This window comes from Oncorhynchus nerka, linkage group LG7 (genome assembly GCF_034236695.1).
Source record: "Oncorhynchus nerka isolate Pitt River linkage group LG7, Oner_Uvic_2.0, whole genome shotgun sequence".
Taxonomy (NCBI): domain Eukaryota; kingdom Metazoa; phylum Chordata; class Actinopteri; order Salmoniformes; family Salmonidae; genus Oncorhynchus; species Oncorhynchus nerka.
Genome location: NC_088402.1, coordinates 53316779 through 53336039, shown reverse-complemented (window position 1 = coordinate 53336039; position 19261 = coordinate 53316779). Strand labels below are relative to the sequence as shown.

At 40.5% G+C, this 19261-nt stretch overlaps 2 protein-coding genes across 2 annotated transcripts in view; both read left to right on the top strand.

The window, feature by feature from the left end:
• Nucleotides 1-3906, top strand: part of LOC115131930 (acid-sensing ion channel 1-like) — a 70264-nt gene extending 66358 nt beyond the window's left edge. Inside the window, exon 10 of the mRNA XM_029664031.2 lies at nt 192-3906. Within this exon, the coding sequence (XP_029519891.1) occupies nt 192-308 (117 nt within the window). The 3' untranslated portion in view covers nt 309-3906. The remainder of the gene's footprint in view (nt 1-191) is intronic.
• Nucleotides 3907-6265: 2359 nt separating this feature from the next.
• Nucleotides 6266-17779, top strand: LOC115131924 (glycerol-3-phosphate dehydrogenase [NAD(+)], cytoplasmic-like). Its single transcript, XM_029664021.2, has 8 exons — nt 6266-6373; nt 9155-9332; nt 10720-10860; nt 14508-14646; nt 15364-15476; nt 15802-16038; nt 16440-16546; nt 16769-17779. Exons 1-8 carry the CDS (start codon nt 6330-6332, stop codon nt 16863-16865), a joined length of 1056 nt encoding a protein of 351 aa, XP_029519881.2. The 5' UTR covers nt 6266-6329; the 3' UTR covers nt 16866-17779.
• Nucleotides 17780-19261: the final 1482 nt, after the last annotated feature.

The following is a 19261-nucleotide window of genomic DNA, read 5'->3' as shown; positions in this document are numbered from 1 at the left end:
GCCTGACTCATTATTTTAAGCTCTTAGAAAAGCAGAATGAAACATTTATGCTTGCTACACATAACTCTCAAAGAGAGAGAGGCACACACACAGGAATGACTCCAGACATGTCCACATTTTCTCTTACCAGCCTTTGTCTCAAATCGAGAGCATCACTGACCTTTGCAAGGGGTATCTATGTTTCCTTACAGGTGATAAAGTACAAGCTCTGTCGAAGCTCAGAGAAGAAACACAAACACAGCAACAACGACCAGGGAGCTGTTCTGAGCCTGGACGATGTGAAATGTCACGTCAGTAACTTTCACTAAGCATTTGCAGCTCTCGGAAGAAGGCAGCCATATTGCTTCATGTCTAAACATCTCAATTAAGAATTTCATATGCATGAAGCCAGGTTGTTTTTGTAAAAGAAAATGTGTTCTAAATGAACGTACCTGGTGAGGTTCATGAATGTGTGTGTGGGGATATTCCTAGTTTTACCTTGCACACAGTAGGATACAAGACAACCAATCCAATGGATCACATGCATCCCTTAGATTACATTGGCTAATGTAAATTGCTTTGCAACAGAGCAATGGAATACCAAATCAAAGATCCAAATATAGAAAAGTATTATCTCCAAAACTGAAGTTGATATTTTTTTCTGAGCAACAGTATAGTTAAAATGGATATCAATGGAGTTTGTGGTGTTGTGTATCAGCTTGAGAAACATGTCCTCACCCCATCAATTTCCATCAAGTTGTCTCATCTATATTTTTTGAAAAATCGCAATCTTAAAATCTTAGTGTCTAATTTAAAAGGGTGCTTTCTAAAAACGTTTAAAGCATATCTACAAAAGGATACACTTTTAAATGTTAAATGCATGACTATGTTGTCCCTTAACTCTGCTTTTATCACTGGGTGTCTTTCATGAGTTCACAGAGTAGGTAGCATAAACACAACCACATGTAACATATGGATTTTCCTTCAAATATGTATCAAAAGTCCAAATGCACTCATGACTACTGGTTTCAATGACATTTTCGGCCAACTTACAAACAAATACTTTATGAAATTATTGTTACAAATCAAGTGTAAGGTTGCTAGCCAACTAGCCTATTCATGGTATCACTACTAGCCTGCTAATGTTAGCCCTACCAGCCTGCTAACGTCATGTTAGCACTGAATGAGTCAGACAGTTGCTATCAACACCTAGCTTACTGCTACATTAAAGTAAACCAACGTTTTGAAAATACACAACGCCACCTAACCAGTTATCAAAATAATGGTAGCTATACAGTATGAAGTTATCTTAGCCAGCCAGGTAACGATAGCTATTTAGCACACTAGCTATTAGCCCAGCCAGCCTAGCCAACCACCAAAAACACATCACCACTATAACCGCAAATCAAAAGGAAAGAAAGAGTAGAGACTTACAGATTCATGGCTGGGGCCCATCCGATAGTAACACTTTTAAAAGAGTACAGGCGGAGTTAGCTATCAAACCAAGGGGGAGCCGGGCGCTTCACCAGGGAGGAAGACTCAGGAGAATCCAATTGCCAAATAGTGAGAAAAATCCAAAATAGATAGATTACAGATGTCAGTCAGCTAGTGGGCTAGCACAAAGCCAAGGTGGAAAAAGTTACAAAATTCCTGTAGCCAGAGAACATGCTGAAAAGTTGACAAAACAAAAAGGAGAACAAATGCGGTACTACACAATTAGAGCAAGCAGGTATGATTTTCTCTTTCTTTTTGAGCTCACAGCAAGAAGGCACCATAACACAGTCACAAAGTCCATGGAGAGCATCATGATGCAGCATGGCCGCACGTGCCCCATCTGTTCATTGTTTACATCACACTTCCTTCTGATTGGTGGATTGTAGCTCACCACCATCAATACTTGGTCTGGAATGTAATTACATGCTAGCATGGCTAATGGCTAACGATAGCCAGCTTGAGCTAGCTACCGAGCTAGCATACAAACTCGGTAGCACAGAGTAGATTATCCATATTACAGTGAGAAATAGTGCATTGTGGGTAGTTTAGAAAATATCCGTAAATAAGTTTATAAACATGTAATAACCCAAATATATAACTATGTTTGTACTTATAGGTAACCAGATCGTGATTACAACTAAGTTACTTAAGCAATAAGGCCCGAGGAGGTGTGGTATATGGCCAATATACCACGGCTAAGGGCTGTTCTTAACCACGACGCAACGCGGATTGCCTGGACACAGCCATTAGCCGTGGTATATTGGCCATATACCACAACCACCGAGGTGCCTAATTGCTATTATAAACGGGTTACCTACATAATTAGAGCAGTAAAAATAAATGTTTTGTCATACCTGTGGTATACGGTCTGATATACCACAGCTATCAGACAATCAGCATTCAGGGCTTGAACCACCCAGTTTACAATAAGTCTTTGATCACAATGTGTTGTTTACATTGGTGAGTAAGAACTCATGCTTCCTACCCTTTAAGTTTAACTTGTCTTTTTGTTTTGTTATTGGCTCATACTCCCACTCTTTTTTTGTCACCAACTATCCATTTCACATTATCCACCCCAGTCTCTCCGTGACAATTCCCATCCACCACCTCCATACTCTGCCAATATGCTACCTTATCACACAGAGCGGAGCAACTCAGAGGACTTCACCTGCTGAGCCAATTAGAACACAAGGTAGTAAGGAAGTGGAGCATTTCAGTTTCATTCAGAAGTAGACAGATGTCAGAGTATAAATCTTATTTGTACAGAAACTTGATGATGGGTAATGCGTAACACTTCAATAGCACTTAGATCTCCACTGGTGCAAGATTAGTGATAGCCACGTATAGCTTGCTTGATGATAATTACTGCAGCCCACAACGTCATTGAAACTTGCTATTTCATCCCATGTATACTGAGCAAATATTTAGTCTAAACATGTAACAATTTCAACAATTTTAATGAGTTACAGTTCATATAAGGAAATCAGTCAATTGAAATAAATTCATTAGGCCCTAATCTATGAATTTCACATGACTGGGCAGGGTTGCAGCCATGGGTGGGCCTGGGAGGGCATAGGCCACCCACTTGGGAGCCAGACCCAGCCAATCAGAATACCGAAATACTCCTCAGTTTCATCAGCTGTCTGGGTGACTGGTGTCAGATCATCCTGCAGGTGAAGAAGCCGGATGTGGAGGTCCTGGTGTGGTTGCACGTTGTCTGTGGTTGTGAAGCCGGTTGGTCGTACTGCCAAATTCTCTAAAACAACGTTGTAGGCAGCTTATGGTTGAGAAATGAACATTCAATTCTCTGGCAACAGCTCTGAGGGACTTTCCTGCACTCAGCATGACAATTACATGCTCCCTCAAAACTTGAGACGTCTGAGGCAATGTGTTCTGTGAAAAACTGCACATTTTAGTGGCCTTTTATCGTCTGCAGCACAAGGTGCACCTCTGTAATAATCATGCTTGCTTAATCTGCTTCTTGATATGCCACACCGGTCAGGCGGATGGATTATATTGGCAAATAAGAAATGCTCACTAAAAAGAATGTAAACAAATTGTGCACAACATTTTTCTGCATATGGAACATTTCTGGGATTTTTATTTCAGCTCATGAAACATGGGACCAACACGTTACATGTTGCGTTATAGTTTTGTTCAGTACAAAATACAATTGTTCTTGTATTGTCTTCTGAGAATGTCATTTTACTCGGGCTACATGTAGATATAGAAACCAGGACTAAGGGATTTTGGCTTTGGTTGTGTGATAGTGGGAAATGTCCTCTGATCAACTTGTAGATATTGGTTGAATGTGTGATGAGATCTTCAGGGCTCACCACTGGGTTGCATGTATGTCATCATAAACTGTGTGTTATCTGTAAGCAGTATATTGGCATGTTTGTCCATGTTACATCTGTTGTCTGTTTATGTGTGGGTGTGTGTGTGGGTGGGGTGTGGGGGGGGGGGGGGGTGCATGCTTTTTTTGAGTGTGTCTATTTGTGTTTTGAATGTACGTGTGTGTGATACTTCAAAAGTAATACACTTTCTCAAGTTGATGAATAACAGTCATGAAATTGGCCCGTTTTCTAATTTACTCCCTCTGTCCAATGGGTCAAGTTGACACAATTCAATGAAGTTGCATTTTCATAATGTATTATAGTGTAAAAACCAATACATTTTTAAATTGAAAAGATTGTTCACCATTTTCTAAGAAATAAATGTCCAAATGGTGCTTTCCTTGTTAATAGTTTTAGAGCTAAACGAATAGACTAGATAGAACTATGATGACAGATGTCAAACCACCTCTTTGACAATGGTAATATTGCCTGATTCCCCAATGTTAAACAATTGGACCACTGTTACTACAATATATTTTATTATGAACCATTGGAGGTAGTTAGGAACACCTACGAATGAGGAAGCCAATCTCTTATCACTCATGCCTCATATAACCATGCTAGATGTCTTTCTCATAGGAAAATGGGAGTTATATGATAGTGTGTAACTGTGTAGTGTTATTCTCAAGCACAACAGTATCATCAACATGTAAATTGAATGTAAATAAAATGCTGCAAGTAAGGAATATGGATAATGTCCTGATCGTGATTACAGAGTCTTGCCTATTGTTGTTGATGTAATTAATGTAGCTACAGTATGTGTATGTGATCTTACCTTTGTTTTTCTATTAATACTATGCCTACCAGTTTACATGTTTTCAAATGTTTTATTTATCTCAAAAGCAACAATAAAGTATAATGACATTTCAATTCAGTGGAATTTGGCTGCATTTTTGGCAAAATCTGAAGACAGTCTTTCTTATTTTTTTTACAATGGCCCAAACTCCTTTACAACTGCTTCATATCCATGCCAGCTATACCTTTCCTGTACTACAAAGAAACAGAAAAAGCACGTACAATACTTCCCAGAACTTAATCTTAAAAGGAATTACCATACAAAAATATTTGTTCACAACATGGGGTAAAGGTAAAGGAAGTTTTCAACCAGGGTCTATGTAAACCATGTCTGAATAGGCACTTTCTGTGTAAAAAAACAACTGAAAACTTCCTCTATTTGACCATATTGTCAAATCTAAACTGCTGAATATATTATTCTATTGGAATGTCTGTGTTTCCTTGTGACCAGTTCCTCCCCCCAAGAAGGTCCCATTTTGTTACAACACTTCAATGGTGTCTCACACAAGACTCCCTCCTTCTGCCAGTTAGTGTTGATTACGAGATTATGGTCTGTGAAATGTACAATTGAGACAATGAACAATACCCATCTGAGGACACCAGAGGAGATTAATGTTGCATGCACAACTTCTGCAGTATTGGGAGGATAGTTAAAGATGGCTAAAAGACAAATGGGCAGGGTAGTAAAAATGTAATTGAAGGAGAGATGCATCATTGCCTGAGGGAAAGGTGTAACAAAGTAAATATTTTGCCCTCTCCTTTTAAATCTGCTGAGTAGCAGATATGAAATCATTTGAATTGAGATCAGTGGAATGTTGAGTATGCCAGCCCTGCTAAACTAATCTGTTTAACAAAGGCTGATTTTTATTCAAGGTGTATATATCCAAGGTCATCCAAGGTTATGATGCAAGTCTCAGCTTTGATTTAATAAATTCTCATTAAGAATAATGAAGAGCTTTATGTCCGTCACAGTTGTGTTTTTTCCAGATGGTGATGTTTGTACTTCATGAGCAAAAAAATCATGAAGTGTGACTTAATTTTCTAAGTTTCATCAATTAAAATGGTCCCCCATGGAACCGTTGGCCAAGTTACATTTCAGCCAGGGTAGGTAACTTTTCACCCTACTCAACAACGACTGGAGGAGTTCGATTAAGCTGAACCGTGGAGCACCGGTCTATGGCCCGTAAACGTGAACGGACAAATGCTGTGAGGGAAGTTCCGTTCTCAAATCGAACAGTATTCTGCGCCGCTCGGCCATGTTGTCAACAAGGCAGCATCGTTCAGAAACATACAACATCTCTTTTCCATAAAATATATGTTAGAATTAAAGCATGTTTATAACCAGCAATCCCTTTCGCATGAAAAACACAGAATCCTGCTCATTAATCCACGTGCTTAAACGCTTAACCTACGTCACTTTTGTTTTGAGACCCGGTTCCAAAACGAATGCAATTACTTTTTACCCGGTGTAATCTCCTTTTAACGGGGCAAAACGGACCAGATAATCGAATGCCCTCAGTGATAGTACTCGGATGAAAATAGTGGGCGGGACTGTGTCTACCTTAGACTAACCAATGAAATAAGAGCTAGATCTGCCAAGCCCTCTGTACACTGCCTACAGTTGAATTCACATGACAGTTTTGTCCGTCGGCAAGGGTCTTTTCAATGGCAACTCCCAAGAAAGTCTGCATTATTGGCTCTGGCAATTGGTAAGAAAATGTATCTATACCGGAAAGCTTTGTGTGTGGGTGTACTGCAGCTACCTAACATAGCTTGGCTTGATTGACCGGCTAATTCTAGCCGCATTTTCAAACAGGTCGCTCGAGCGAATTGTTTCAAACCGATCACCGAAGGTCGGGGAGGGGGCACTATCTGTGCGTTACGGCTTGGCCAAACTCTACCAACTGTTGATTCATTTTGGTCAATTATCACCCGACGCGTTCATGACACACAGGTTAAAATACCAAAGCCAACTATATATTAATTTGACGACCGGTCGAAACACATGAAACATTCATAGGCATTGTATTTAGCTTTCTGTTGCTAGCTAATTTGTCCTGGAACTGGAGATAAACATTGGGTTGTTGTGTTACTTGCCAGAAGATACAGACCCTAACATTAAGCTTGTTTACACTGAGCTGCACTGAAGTCAGAACGCACAACACACCATCACAACTTATTGTGACATGATTTGATTAAAAATTCGTGACATGCCCATGGGAAAAGTCCACTTTTTTTGTTTGTACATGATTTATCACAATGTATTTCGTGTGTTCACACTTTTCTTTCATCATAATTGAGGGCCTTATTACTGACAAATGTTTTATTTTATTTTTTATGACCATGTCCTTTCTGCTTGTATTTTGAATTTATATTGGTGTGTGTGTGTATTTTCTGTAATTCAAGGCTCATCTGTAAATGAGACCTTGGCCTCTGTATGAATCCCTGATCAAATAAATAACACATTTGTGTACATTACAGGAATTCCAATTTTGTTGTGGTTGACTTTAGCTAGGCCAGCTAGGTGGCTAATGTTAACAAGGCTAGGGGTTAGGGCTAACTAAGTAGTTAAAGGGTTAGGGGAAGTAGTTGCAAAGTAGCTTAAAAGTAGTAGTTAATTAGTGAAAATGCTAAAGTTATCCATAATGAGATTCAGAACCTTTGGGTTGCTAGACGTTAGCGGTATACGCTCACCGACTAGAGTGTGGACCTCGTTCATCTTTCAATTACTCAAATGGGTTAGTATGCTTGTAAAACTCAATGAGTCGATGGGAGAGGTGGGACTGCGGTGTCCAAGTTCTATTTTAGCACCTGGCTATGCAGACAGCTGTTGATGTGCGTGAGCAGGGTGGATGAAAAGATTCAATAACATGCATGTGTACATTTTTATTTTGCAACACTTGTGCACACAACGCGGCTGCTTTAGTTAGCATGTTCGAGGTTGACAATGTGTGATGGGTCTAACTTTTGCCCGGGAAGCTGTGATTCAAACTCTCATTAGACAGCTATGCTAAAATACATTCCTTACTCACCAAATTGTTTTAACCTTTTATTTAACTAGGTAAGTCAGTTAACTAATTATTATTTACAATGATGGCCTAGGAACAGTGGATTAACTGCCTTGTTCAGGGGCAGAACAACAGATTTTTACCTTGTCAGCATGGGGATTCGATCTAGCAACCTTTCGGTTACTGGCCCAACACTCTAACCACTAGGCTACCTGCCGTTGAGCAGCTATCTTCATTTACTCCAGCTAAGGCCGATATGTATTTCCCAAAAGTATAAATTAATCTACAAGCAACCGAGAAAATATAGGTTTTTATATTGGGTATTCTGGTTTTCTCTCGTCAATAGCTATTGAACCAAACATGCCATGACAATGAAAATGTTATATTCTGATTCAGGGGTGGATGGAGAACAATCAGCACCTTTTTTTGTGTGAATTATTATAAAACAATTTTAAAGATTGAAATCTGAATAAAAAATCCACACAAAAGGTTGATTGTTCTCCATCCTCCCCTGATTCAGAATATCCGATTTTCATTGTCATTACATTTACATTTAAGTCATTTAGCAGACGCTCTTATCCAGAGCGACATGCTTGGTGAATGCAATTGACGAGAGAGAACCGACTATTCAATATGAAACTAATTTTACCTCTGTGCCGAACCAAGCCATACCTACCTTCTCTCTAGTCAGGTAAATAATACTTTCGTGTTAATATTTTGCCTCAAATTTCGAGCAGCTGACAAACAAACTGCACAGACAACCAGTAGAGTAAGTTTCATATTGTATTCCACATTCTGAATTGTAAGAAACATTTACACTAGTTTGGATGTATTAGTTTCAGAATGTGTATATACCAGTTAATTGTCTATTACAGCCTGCTTTACCAGACTAAAGGACATTTTATTTAAAACTGCAACATTTTCTGTCAGCCTCATGACAAAATGTGTTGAAATGCAGGAAGTGAGCCGTTTTCCCCAAAAATATAGATTTGAGCAGGGGGGGGCTGGAAATAATTATATTTGACCCTAGTGCCCCAAATCAGTTAGTCCAGCCCTGTTACCCACCTGCCATGCCAATTTTAAATGTGAAGCTGCCTTTGGCTTGAAATGACATGCACAGTTTCAGGTGGAGTTTGCAACATTTGTAATCTTTCATGTATCACCACAGGTATGAGATGAGTAGTGCTGTTGCATTATGTAATGTTAGCCATACTTGGCCACTGCATGCAAACAAACTTCAGCTGGGTGACCATCAATCCAATTGCCCTTAACCATAAAATAGAGCAACTACCATTTGCCTATTTAATAGGATAATTAAGGGTCAATCTGGCAAATTGTACATTTGCAATAAGATTCAGTTTTTTTTGTTTTGTATTTTAGTAAGTATTTTTAGCACTTGCATTCTTCAGTCTAGGGTGCAATTGTTCTTGTAGAAAACCACAGAGCAAATATAATTTACATTGCAATTTCTCTACTACACAGGGGCTCTGCCATTGCCAAGATAGTAGGCACCAATGTTGCTCACAACTCTAAGTTTGACAACACTGTGACCATGTGGGTGTTTGAGGAGATGGTGGACGGTCGCAAACTGACAGAGATCATCAACACAGACCATGAGAACGTCAAGTACCTGCCTGGACACAAGCTACCCCCCAATGTGGTGAGGAGCACATCGCATGCTGCTATGTGTTGTAATCCTGCTCAGGAATGTGATTAAAAAAATACAAATTCTATAATCCATTATTCACATAATTGAAATTGACATACCCCTAAACCAATACCCTTCTTGCCTGTTTAATTGTTACCCTCATCACATCTTTGCCTAATGCTATATGACAGTTTGAGTAATAAACTGCTGTGGGGAATGCTGTCAGCTGCCTTCTGCTGGACTATATGTGTAAAGGTTCAGCCCTGGCTCAGTTATGTGTTGCAGCTGTCCTTGCAGCACTCACTACAATCCACAGTACACCCCATAGCAATTTCCGAGAAGAGATCTCCACGGATTAGAATAAAACTGAGAATGCTGCTCTGCGTTCAACACCATAGTGCCCTCAAAGCTCATCACTAAGCTAAGAACCCTGGGACTTAACAACTCCCTCTGAAACTGGATCCTGGACTTCCTGACGGGCCACCCCCAGGTGGTAAGGGTAGGCAACAACACGAATGCCACGCTGATCCTCAACACTGGGGCCCATCAGGGGTGTGTACTTAGTCCCCTCCTGTAGTCTCTGTTCGCCCATGACTGCATGGCCAAACACGACTCCAACACCATCATTAAGCCTGATCTCCGACAACAATGAGACAGCCTATAGAAAGGAGGTTAGAGACCTGGCAGTGTGGTGCCAGGACAACAACCTCTACTTCAATATGAGCAAGAGGGGGGCCCCTCCATTTGTTTTGTACACTGCTGCTACTCGTTTATCTGTGCATAGTCACTTCACCCCTACCTACATGTACAAATGACCTTGACTAACCTGTACCCCGGCACATTTACTCGGTATCGATACCTCCTGTATATAGCCTTGTTATTGTGTTACTTTTTATATTTTTTTAAACTTTAGTTTATTTGGTATATATTTTTTTAAACTCTTGAACTGCACTGTTGGTTAAGGGCTTGTAAGTAAGCATTTCACAGTAAGGTCTACACTTGTTGTATTCAGCACATGTGACAAATAGTTTTGATTTGATTTGAACCCCTGCCCCCTGGCTTGCGCTCATGCTGATTTAGCACAGATCAAGCAGTCACTTACATTATGTTACACAATTATAAAATAACAGTTTTTTATGAGATTTTTGATACCTTTGATGTACTGTAGCTTTTTGGACTGTGGCACCCACTATTTAGAATCAATAACACATTAATTTGACAATGTACAACCAAACAAAGATCCTTGCAGGATCGAAACGTTGTTTGTGAATAAAGGTGCATGATGGAGCTTATGAGTGTGCAAGCTCTTTCTTTTCTATTTACAATGTGCAAGGACTACATGAGACAAGCAGACCAAGACCAGTGCCCCTAACTATCCCCTCTCCTGTTTCTCCTCCAGTTGGCAGTTCCTGAGCTGGTGGATGCTGCCAAGGAAGCAGACATCCTAGTGTTTGTGATCCCCCACCAGTTCATTGGCAGAGTGTGTGACACCATGAAGGGGAAGATAAAGATTAATGCACTAGGAATGTCACTCATCAAGGTTTGGCTAACAGCCATGCTCTCTTCAGCAGACCTATAACAGTAGCCCAGTAGGTAGAGCATGGCATCGTAGAGTTTTGATTCCCGGGACCACCCATATTCACTGGTCTACACGCAATACCCCATAATGTCAGTGGAATTACGTTCTGGAGTACAATTGTGCTTAACAAGTCACATAAGTTGAAATAATAGTGTTGCTTTTTGAATGACTACCTCATATTTGTACCCTACACATACAATTATCTGGAAGGTCCCGCAAACACAGAATTACAAACACTGATTCAACCACAGAGGTTTTCCAATGCCTCGCAAAGAAGGGCACCTATTGGTAGATGGGTAAAAACAATTGTAATAATATTATTAAGCAGATGTTGAGCATGGCAAAGTTATGAATTACACGTTGGGTGGTGTATCGAAACACCCAGTCACTACAAAGACAGACATCCTTCCGAACTCTGCCGGAGAGGAAAGTAACCGCTCAGGGATTTTGCTGAGTCCAATGGTGACTTTAAAACAGAGTTGAATGGCTGTGATAGGAGAATTGAGGATGGATCCACAACATTGTAATTACTCCACAATACTAACCTAATTGACAGAGTGAAAAGATGGAAGCTTGTACAGAATACAAAGATTCCAAAACATGCATCCTGTTTGCAACAAGGCACTAAAGTAATACTGCAAAAAATGAGGCAAAAGCAATAAACTTTTTGTCCTGAATAAGGTGTTGTGTTTGGGCCAAATCCAATTCAACACATTGCTGAGTACCACTCTCCATATTGGTGGTGGCTGTATCATGTTATGGGTATGCTTTTAATCGTTAAGGACTGCGGAGTTTTGCAGGATAAAAAAGAAACGGAATGGCGCTAAGCACAGGCAAAATCCTAGAGGTAAACCTGGTTCAGTCTATTTTCCATCAGATACTCGGGAATGAATTTACCTATCAGCAGAACAATAACCTTAAATACAAGGCCACATCTACCAAGAAGACTGTGAATGTTCCTGAGTGGCTGAGTTAGTTTTGGTCTAAATTTACTTAATCTATGGCAAGACCTAAAAATAGTTCTCTAGCAATGATCAACAACCAATTTGAGAGAGCTTGAAGAATTTTGAAAATAATAATTGGCAAATGTTGCACAATCCAGGTGTGGAAAACTTAAACTTACCCAGAAATACTCACAGCTGTAATTGCTGCCAAATGTTCTTCAAAGTATTGACTTGGGTGTGAATACTTAAGTAAATGAGATTTAATTTTCAATTAATTTGCCAAAATTTCTAAAAACATGTTTTCATTTTGGTATTATGGGGTATTGTGTGTAGAACACATTTTGAATTCAAGGTGTAATACAACAACATATGGAATGTGTCAAGGGGTATGAGTACATTCTGAAGACACTGTATATTATGTACAGTGGGGCAAAAAAGTATTTAGTCAGCCACCAATTGTGCAAGTTCTCCCACTTAAGATGAGGGAGGCCTGTAATTTTCATCATAGGTACACTTCAACTATGACAGACACAATGAGGGGGAAAAAATCCAGAATCACATAGTAGGATTTTTAATGAATTTATTTGCAAATTATGGTGGAAAATAAGTATTTGGTCACCTACAAACAAGCAAGATTTCTGGCTCTCACAGACCTGTAACTTCTTCTTTAAGAGGCTCCTCTGTCCTCCACTCGTTACCTGTATTAATGGCACCTGTTTGAACTTGTTATCAGTATAAAAGACACCTGTCCACAACCTCAAACAGTCACACTCCAAACTTCACTATGGCCAAGACCAAAGAGCTGTCAAAGGACACCAGAAACAAAATTGTAGACCTGCACCAGGCTGGGAAGACTGAATCTGCAATAGGTAAGCAGCTTGGTTTGAAGAAATCAACTGTGGGAGCAATTATTGGGAAATGGAAGACATACAAGACCACTGATAATCTCCCTCGATCTGGGGCTCCACGCAAGATCTCACCCCGTGGGGGGACCTAGTGAATGACCTGCAGAGAGCTGGGACCAAAGTAACAAAGCCTACCATCAGTAACACACTACGCCGCCAGGGACTCAAATCCTGCAGTGCCAGACGTGTCCCCCTGCTTAAGCCAGTACATGTCCAGGCCCGTCTGAAGTTTGCTAGAGAGCATTTGGATGATCAAGAAGAAGATTGGGAGAATGTCATATGGTCAGATGAAACCAAAATAGAACTTTTTGGTAAAAACTCAACTCGTCGTGTTTGGAGGACAAAGAATGCTGAGTTGCATCCGAAGAACACCATACCTACTGTGAAGCATGTGGGTGGAAACATCATGCGTTGGGGCTGTTTTTCTGCAAAGGGACCAGGACGACTGATCCGTGTAAAGGAAAGAATGAATGGGGCCATGTATCGTGAGATTTTAAAGATGAAACGAAGGAGTGGCTCCGTAAGAAGCATTTCAAGGTCCTGGAGTGGCCTTTCCAGTCTCCATATCTCAACCCCATAGAAAATCTTTGGAGGGAGTTGAAAGTCCGTGCTGCCCAGCAACAGCCCCAAAACATCACTGCTCTAGAGGAGATCTGCATGGAGGAATGGGCCAAAATACCAGCAACAGTGTGTGAAAACCTTGTGAAGACTTACAGAAAACGTTTGACCTCTGTCATTGCCAACAAAGGGTATATAACAAAGTATTGAGATTAACTTTTGCTATTTACCAAATACTTATTTTCCACCATAATTTGCAAATAAATTCATTAAAAATCCTACAATGTGATTTTCTGGATTTTTTTTTCTCATTTTGTCTGTCATAGTTGAAGTGTACCTATGATGAAAATTACAGGCCTCTTATCTTTTTAAGTGGGAGAACTTGCACAATTGGTGGCTGACTAAATACTTTTTTGCCCCACTGTAGGTCATAGCTCCACTGTAATATATAGTGGGGTCTGAAATTATTGACACCCTTGGCCCTGATAAACATGAGCAATAACGAAAGTATAAAATAAAAAATTCAAATGCTGAGCTATATTGTCTGCCCAAAATAATTAGGAAATTATATTTTATACTAATACAATTTCACAGAGAAAGAGATTTGGTTTAACAAGTAATACTTTTTTTCCTCTCAAAGGTAGTGGTCAAAATGATTGACACCTCTAAAGATTCTTATTAAATAAAGTAGTCGAGTTTAGTATTTTGTCCCATATTCCTAGCACGTACAAACTTGTTAAATGTATTTGCAGTTTTATTATCGATTATTTTGTGCCCAATATAAATTAAATGGTAAATAATTTGTCATTTGGAATCACTTTTATTATAAATAAGAATAGAATATGTTTCTAAACACTTCTACATTAGTATTGATCCTACCATGATTACGGAATGAATTGTGAATAATAAGTGAGAAAGTTACAAAATGGTCAATGCGTGCTAACCTCTGTTATTGGTAATGATCAACAAAAAATACTTGTTTAACAAAATCTCTTTCTCTGAGCAATTGTATCAGTATAAAATCTTTAAAATTCCAAATTTTTTCAGCATACAATATAGCTCAGTATTTTGAATGATTTATTTTATACAGTCATTATTGCTCACCATTATCAACGGTGTCAATACTTTTAGACCCCGCTGTAGGTCTTTTGAATTGCTTTACTGTGTGTACTGTGTACTCATGCTACGTGTTCTACTCCAGGGTGTGGATGAGGGCCCTGACGGACTGAAGCTCATCTCTGATGTGATCCAGGTGAAGTTGGGCATCGCCATGAGTGTGTTGATGGGGGCCAATATCGCCAACGAGGTCGCCGATGAGAAGTTCTGTGAGACCACTATCGGTTAGATTCCACATTGTAACGGGCTTGGGTTATCATTGTCTTACATACTTCTGAATGGTGTGCTGTCCAGTGTTTTTCTTTTTCTTCCCCTTTCTGAACATTTGGTTTGGGTAAATATATACAGTGCAAACTTAAAAGTAAGGTATTCATTTCATTCTATTTTGTCAATATGTGTGGAGACATTTAATGAAGGTATTCACTCTCAACATATTTCCAACCTCCAAACAGTGGTGAATGGAAAGAGACCTCTGTTACACAAAACACCCAAAAGTGTAATGACGTTTTCCGATTGCCATTAGGCCAGAATATATGCGTCCACTGCAGTTCGCGTGTGACTCTGCCTTTTCATAAGGCCAGTGTTCTCGTTGAACCACATCGCATTTTAGAATGTAGGCTATACCACCCGTTTTCAAGTCCATTCACTCGTTTCATGACTCTGACATGTGGTACTGATAAAAAAAGTGGTGTAATAGTCAACTTTGAGGGCCATTAGTGCATTTTCTTTTTGTGCATGTAACCTTACCATGAAAACCCTGTGCCCTAAGCCTGTAACTAGAGCCTGGTAATTAGGCCTTTTAATTAGGGCCTGTACCTTGAGTTTTCCTCGTTATGTCACATGGTAAGTGCTAGAGTTTTTCAATAAATATTTGAAAGATAAATATATGTTAGGATTGAAAAGGGTTAACAATTTCTCTCTCCAAATCTCCCACTCCCAAGGATGTAAGGATAAAGAACATGGGGCTTTGCTGAAGGAACTCATGCAGACCAGTAACTTCCGGGTCACTGTAGTGGAGGAGTCCGATGTGGTTGAAATCTGTGGCGCACTGAAGGTGAACACTCAACCATTAAGGATGTGTTTACATAAGCGGACCAATTCTGATTCCTTTTCCATTTTTTTTTGTCTTTTGACCAATCAGAACAGCTGTTAACGCAGCCTTCTAGATTCTCCCTGGCCTCTCCTTACTTAATGTCTAGTCATGTTGTCTCGACGTCTGAATCTCAAAACTTTCCTAATTTCCAATTGTATACTTTCTACATGCCCTTCATCTACTTCTTAGATGAAGGGCAGACTTGAGAAAAGTGTGCTTGTAAGAAAAAAGGCTGTCCTTATGTGTTGAAGCCATTAACCCCTGCCCTCCTCTCTGTGGCTGTCAGAACATTGTGGCGGTGGGGGCGGGCTTCTGTGACGGCCTGGGCTTCGGGGACAACACCAAGGCCGCTGTAATCCGACTGGGGCTGATGGAGATGATCGCCTTCGCGCGCATTTTCTGCACCGCAGGGCCCGTCTCCTCAGCAACCTTCCTGGAGAGTTGTGGCGTCGCCGACCTCATCACGACCTGCTATGGCGGCCGCAACCATAAAGTGGCCGAAGCCTTTGCCAAGACGGGGAAGGTGAGACGGTGACTTAATTGGCTTTTAGATAAAGACAGGGCCGACATAAAAATTTTAAAATGGTTTGAATTATAGCCTTTAGGATTGGAACAGGGTAAATACAGAAGATGAGAGCTTTAAAGGGATTTTTTTATGTTGTCAGATGACCTCATTGATACCGTTTGTATGTCTCTGCATCCAGTATGAAGGAAGTTGGAGGTAGTTTCATTAGCCAACGCAGAGAACTTAAATGGTATCCATTATTTCATCTGATAAAGAGCATAATTGCCAAAAATATCGCACTATCCCTTTAATTATAAGCTTTGAAAATAAAGAGGGGGCCAGAGAGTGAATTTGAGTTATATGTATTTTTGGGGTGAGAGCAGCCTTGACTTCAACAGCCATGTTTTTATTCTTCTCAGTCAATTGAAGAGCTGGAGAAAGAGATTCTGAATGGACAGAAGCTCCAGGGACCAGCAACAGCAGCTGAAGTCCATGTCATCCTAAAGAACAAAAATCTGCTTGACAAGTAAGTTGGCACAGAAATCAAACAGCTCTTTCACCCATTGAAGAAACTGATATTACTTTGCATGTGGGGATTCCCTTACAAATAACCTCTGGCTCTGTTGAGTGAATCACCTCAGTTAAATGCAAATAAAAGGATACATCTGAAGTAGCAAAAACAATGCAGTTATTCTTTAAAGCCAAAGATATTGACTGTGACAACTCAACAATCTCTCTCTCGTCCCAGGTTCCCACTGTTCAACGCTGTGTACCAGATCTGCTACCAGGGCCATCCGGTCACAGAGTTTATCAAGTGTTTGCAGAACCACCCGGAGCACATGTAGTCTAACAGACTGGCCAAGCGACTGGAGAAGCAGGATCAACACCACTTTCACTTTGTACCTGTTAGAAAATAGATGGGAAAATACGCACACTTGCATAGGCCACAGCTCCGATGCAGCAAGCAGACTCCCAACGGACGACGTGAAGTAAGGTTAGCTTGCATTGGACTTGTGGTGTATGCTGCAGCTATTCTACTGTGTACTGTCTTTTGGGTTTTGTACATACCTCCTATATTATAGAAGTGGTTTCCTGCTCTTGGTTTTCTACAGGAGTATGATGACCCAGCTTGTATTTGTTGGCGCCGAATCAGATGCCACTCTGTCCTCAGCTGTTGTTGGCACGTCCATTGTGATACCTCACTTCGTTATCGTTTGTCTTATTCATGTTAATTGTGGTTAGGCTTTGTGGCAGATGCTAGGCTATTTGTGTCCTTTTTTCACTTGTCTTATGTAATTCTGGTTCTCTCTGCATCCTTTGGCATTTGATTCTTGACTTGTATTGGTTGTTAGGCTTGTTGCTCGATTCAATCCATGTTGCGGAAGTTCAGCTCTATAGAACGATTAGAATTTAAAGGCAATGTTCCTGCATTCACGGAGACTACGTATGTCTGCTCAATCAGAAATTACCTTTAAATTTCAATCGCGCTATAGTGCTCAACTTCTGCAATACGGATTGAATCAAGCCCTAGATTTACATAGCAACGGTTAAAAGAAAATGCAAGGGCCTTTCAATGCCACATTGCTGAAAAGTCTTGGTTGTTGTGCTTTGTGAAACCAAATACCTTTTAATATCCGTAACCATGACGCTGCCTTTGAATTGCACTACCATGTGACTTATGTTTGAAAAGGGTGTATTTAAAAAAAAAAGAAAAAAGATTTGCCTTTTGAAATAAATGTTTTTTTCCAGTGCCGTCAAATGGCTGCCCTTTTCATTTGGCTGCTTGTTCACAGCTCTAGAGGGCAGTTCTATTTCAGTGATGTCAACTGGAATCTCAGCACTGTAGCTCGTGGTCAGAATAAATAGTTGCTATTTACACGGACAAGCACATGTCAGGGAACAGAGAATCGAAGAAAAATGAAAACTCTTCAGGTTAACAGCCAAGGCGCTGTGAATAAAATGGGTCTACAGTTACTGGCTAGCTCCTGGCTGTGGGCTTTGCTGGAACTATCTTTTTTGAATGAAATCTTTGTACTTAAATATACGACAATTGTAATACACAGCTTTTTCTTTGTTGATCATATTTATATACAGTGGGGAGAAGAAGTATTTGATACATTGCCGATTTTGCAGGTTTTCCTACTTACAAAGCATGTAGAGGTCTGTCATTTTTATCATAGGTACACTTCAACTGTGAGAGACGGAATCAAACATCCAGAAAGTCACATTATGATTTTTAAGTAATTAATTTGCATTTTATTGCATGACATAAGTATTTGATCACCTACCAACCAGTAAGAATTCCAGCTCTCACAGACCTGTTAGTTTTTCTTTAAGAAGCCCTCCTGTTCTCCACTCATTACCTGTATTAACTGCACCTGGGGATAAAATCAGGGATAAAATTATAGACCTGCACAAGGCTGGGATGGGCTACAGGACAATAGGCAAGCAGCTTGGTGAGAAGGCAACAACTGTTGGCGCAATTACTAGAAAATTGAAGAAGTTCAAGATGACGGTCAATCACCCTCGGTCTGTGGCTCCATGCAAGATCTCACCTCGTGGGGCATCAATGATCATGAGGAAGGTGAGGGATCAGCCCAGAACTACACGGCAGGACCTGGTCAATGACCTGAAGAGAGCTGGGACCACAGTCTCAAAGAAAACCATTAGTAACACACTACGCCATCATGGATTAAAATCCTGCAGCGCAACCAAGGTCGCCGTGCTCAAGCCAGCGCATGTCCAGACCCGTCTGAAGTTTGCCAATGACCATCTGGATGAGCCAGAGGAGGAATGGGAGAAGGTCATGTGGTCTGATGAGACAAAAATAGAGCTTTCTGGTCTAATCTCCACTCGCCGGTTTTGGAGGAAGAAGAAGGATGAGTACAACCCCAAGAACACCATCCCAACCGTGAAGCATGGAGGTGGAAACATCATTCTTTGGGGATGCTTTTCTGCAAAGGGGACAGGGCGACTGCACCGTATTGAGGGGAGGATGGATGGAGCCATGTATCGCGAGATCTTGGCCAACAACCTCCTTCCCTCAGTAAGAGCATTGAAGATGGGTCATGGCTGGGTCTTCCAGCATGACAACGACCCGAAACACACAGCCAGGGCAATTGAGTGGCTCCGTAAGAAGCATCTCGAGGTCCTGGAGTGGCCTACCCAGTCTCCAGACCTGAACCCAATAGAAAATCTTTGGAGGGAGCTGAAAGTCTGTATTGCCCAGCGACAACCCCGA

What these genes read in the sequence shown, in the direction of transcription:
- LOC115131924 (XM_029664021.2), top strand. Translation starts at nt 6,330, where the DNA reads ATGGCAACTCCCAAGAAAGTCTGCATTATTGGCTCTGGCAATTG. An exon ending in GTTCTGTGAGACCACTATCG is followed by an intron (nt 14,647 to 15,363) that starts GTTAGATTCCAC and finishes CCCACTCCCAAG; the next exon opens with GATGTAAGGATAAAGAACAT. An exon ending in AAATCTGTGGCGCACTGAAG is followed by an intron (nt 15,477 to 15,801) that starts GTGAACACTCAA and finishes TGTGGCTGTCAG; the next exon opens with AACATTGTGGCGGTGGGGGC.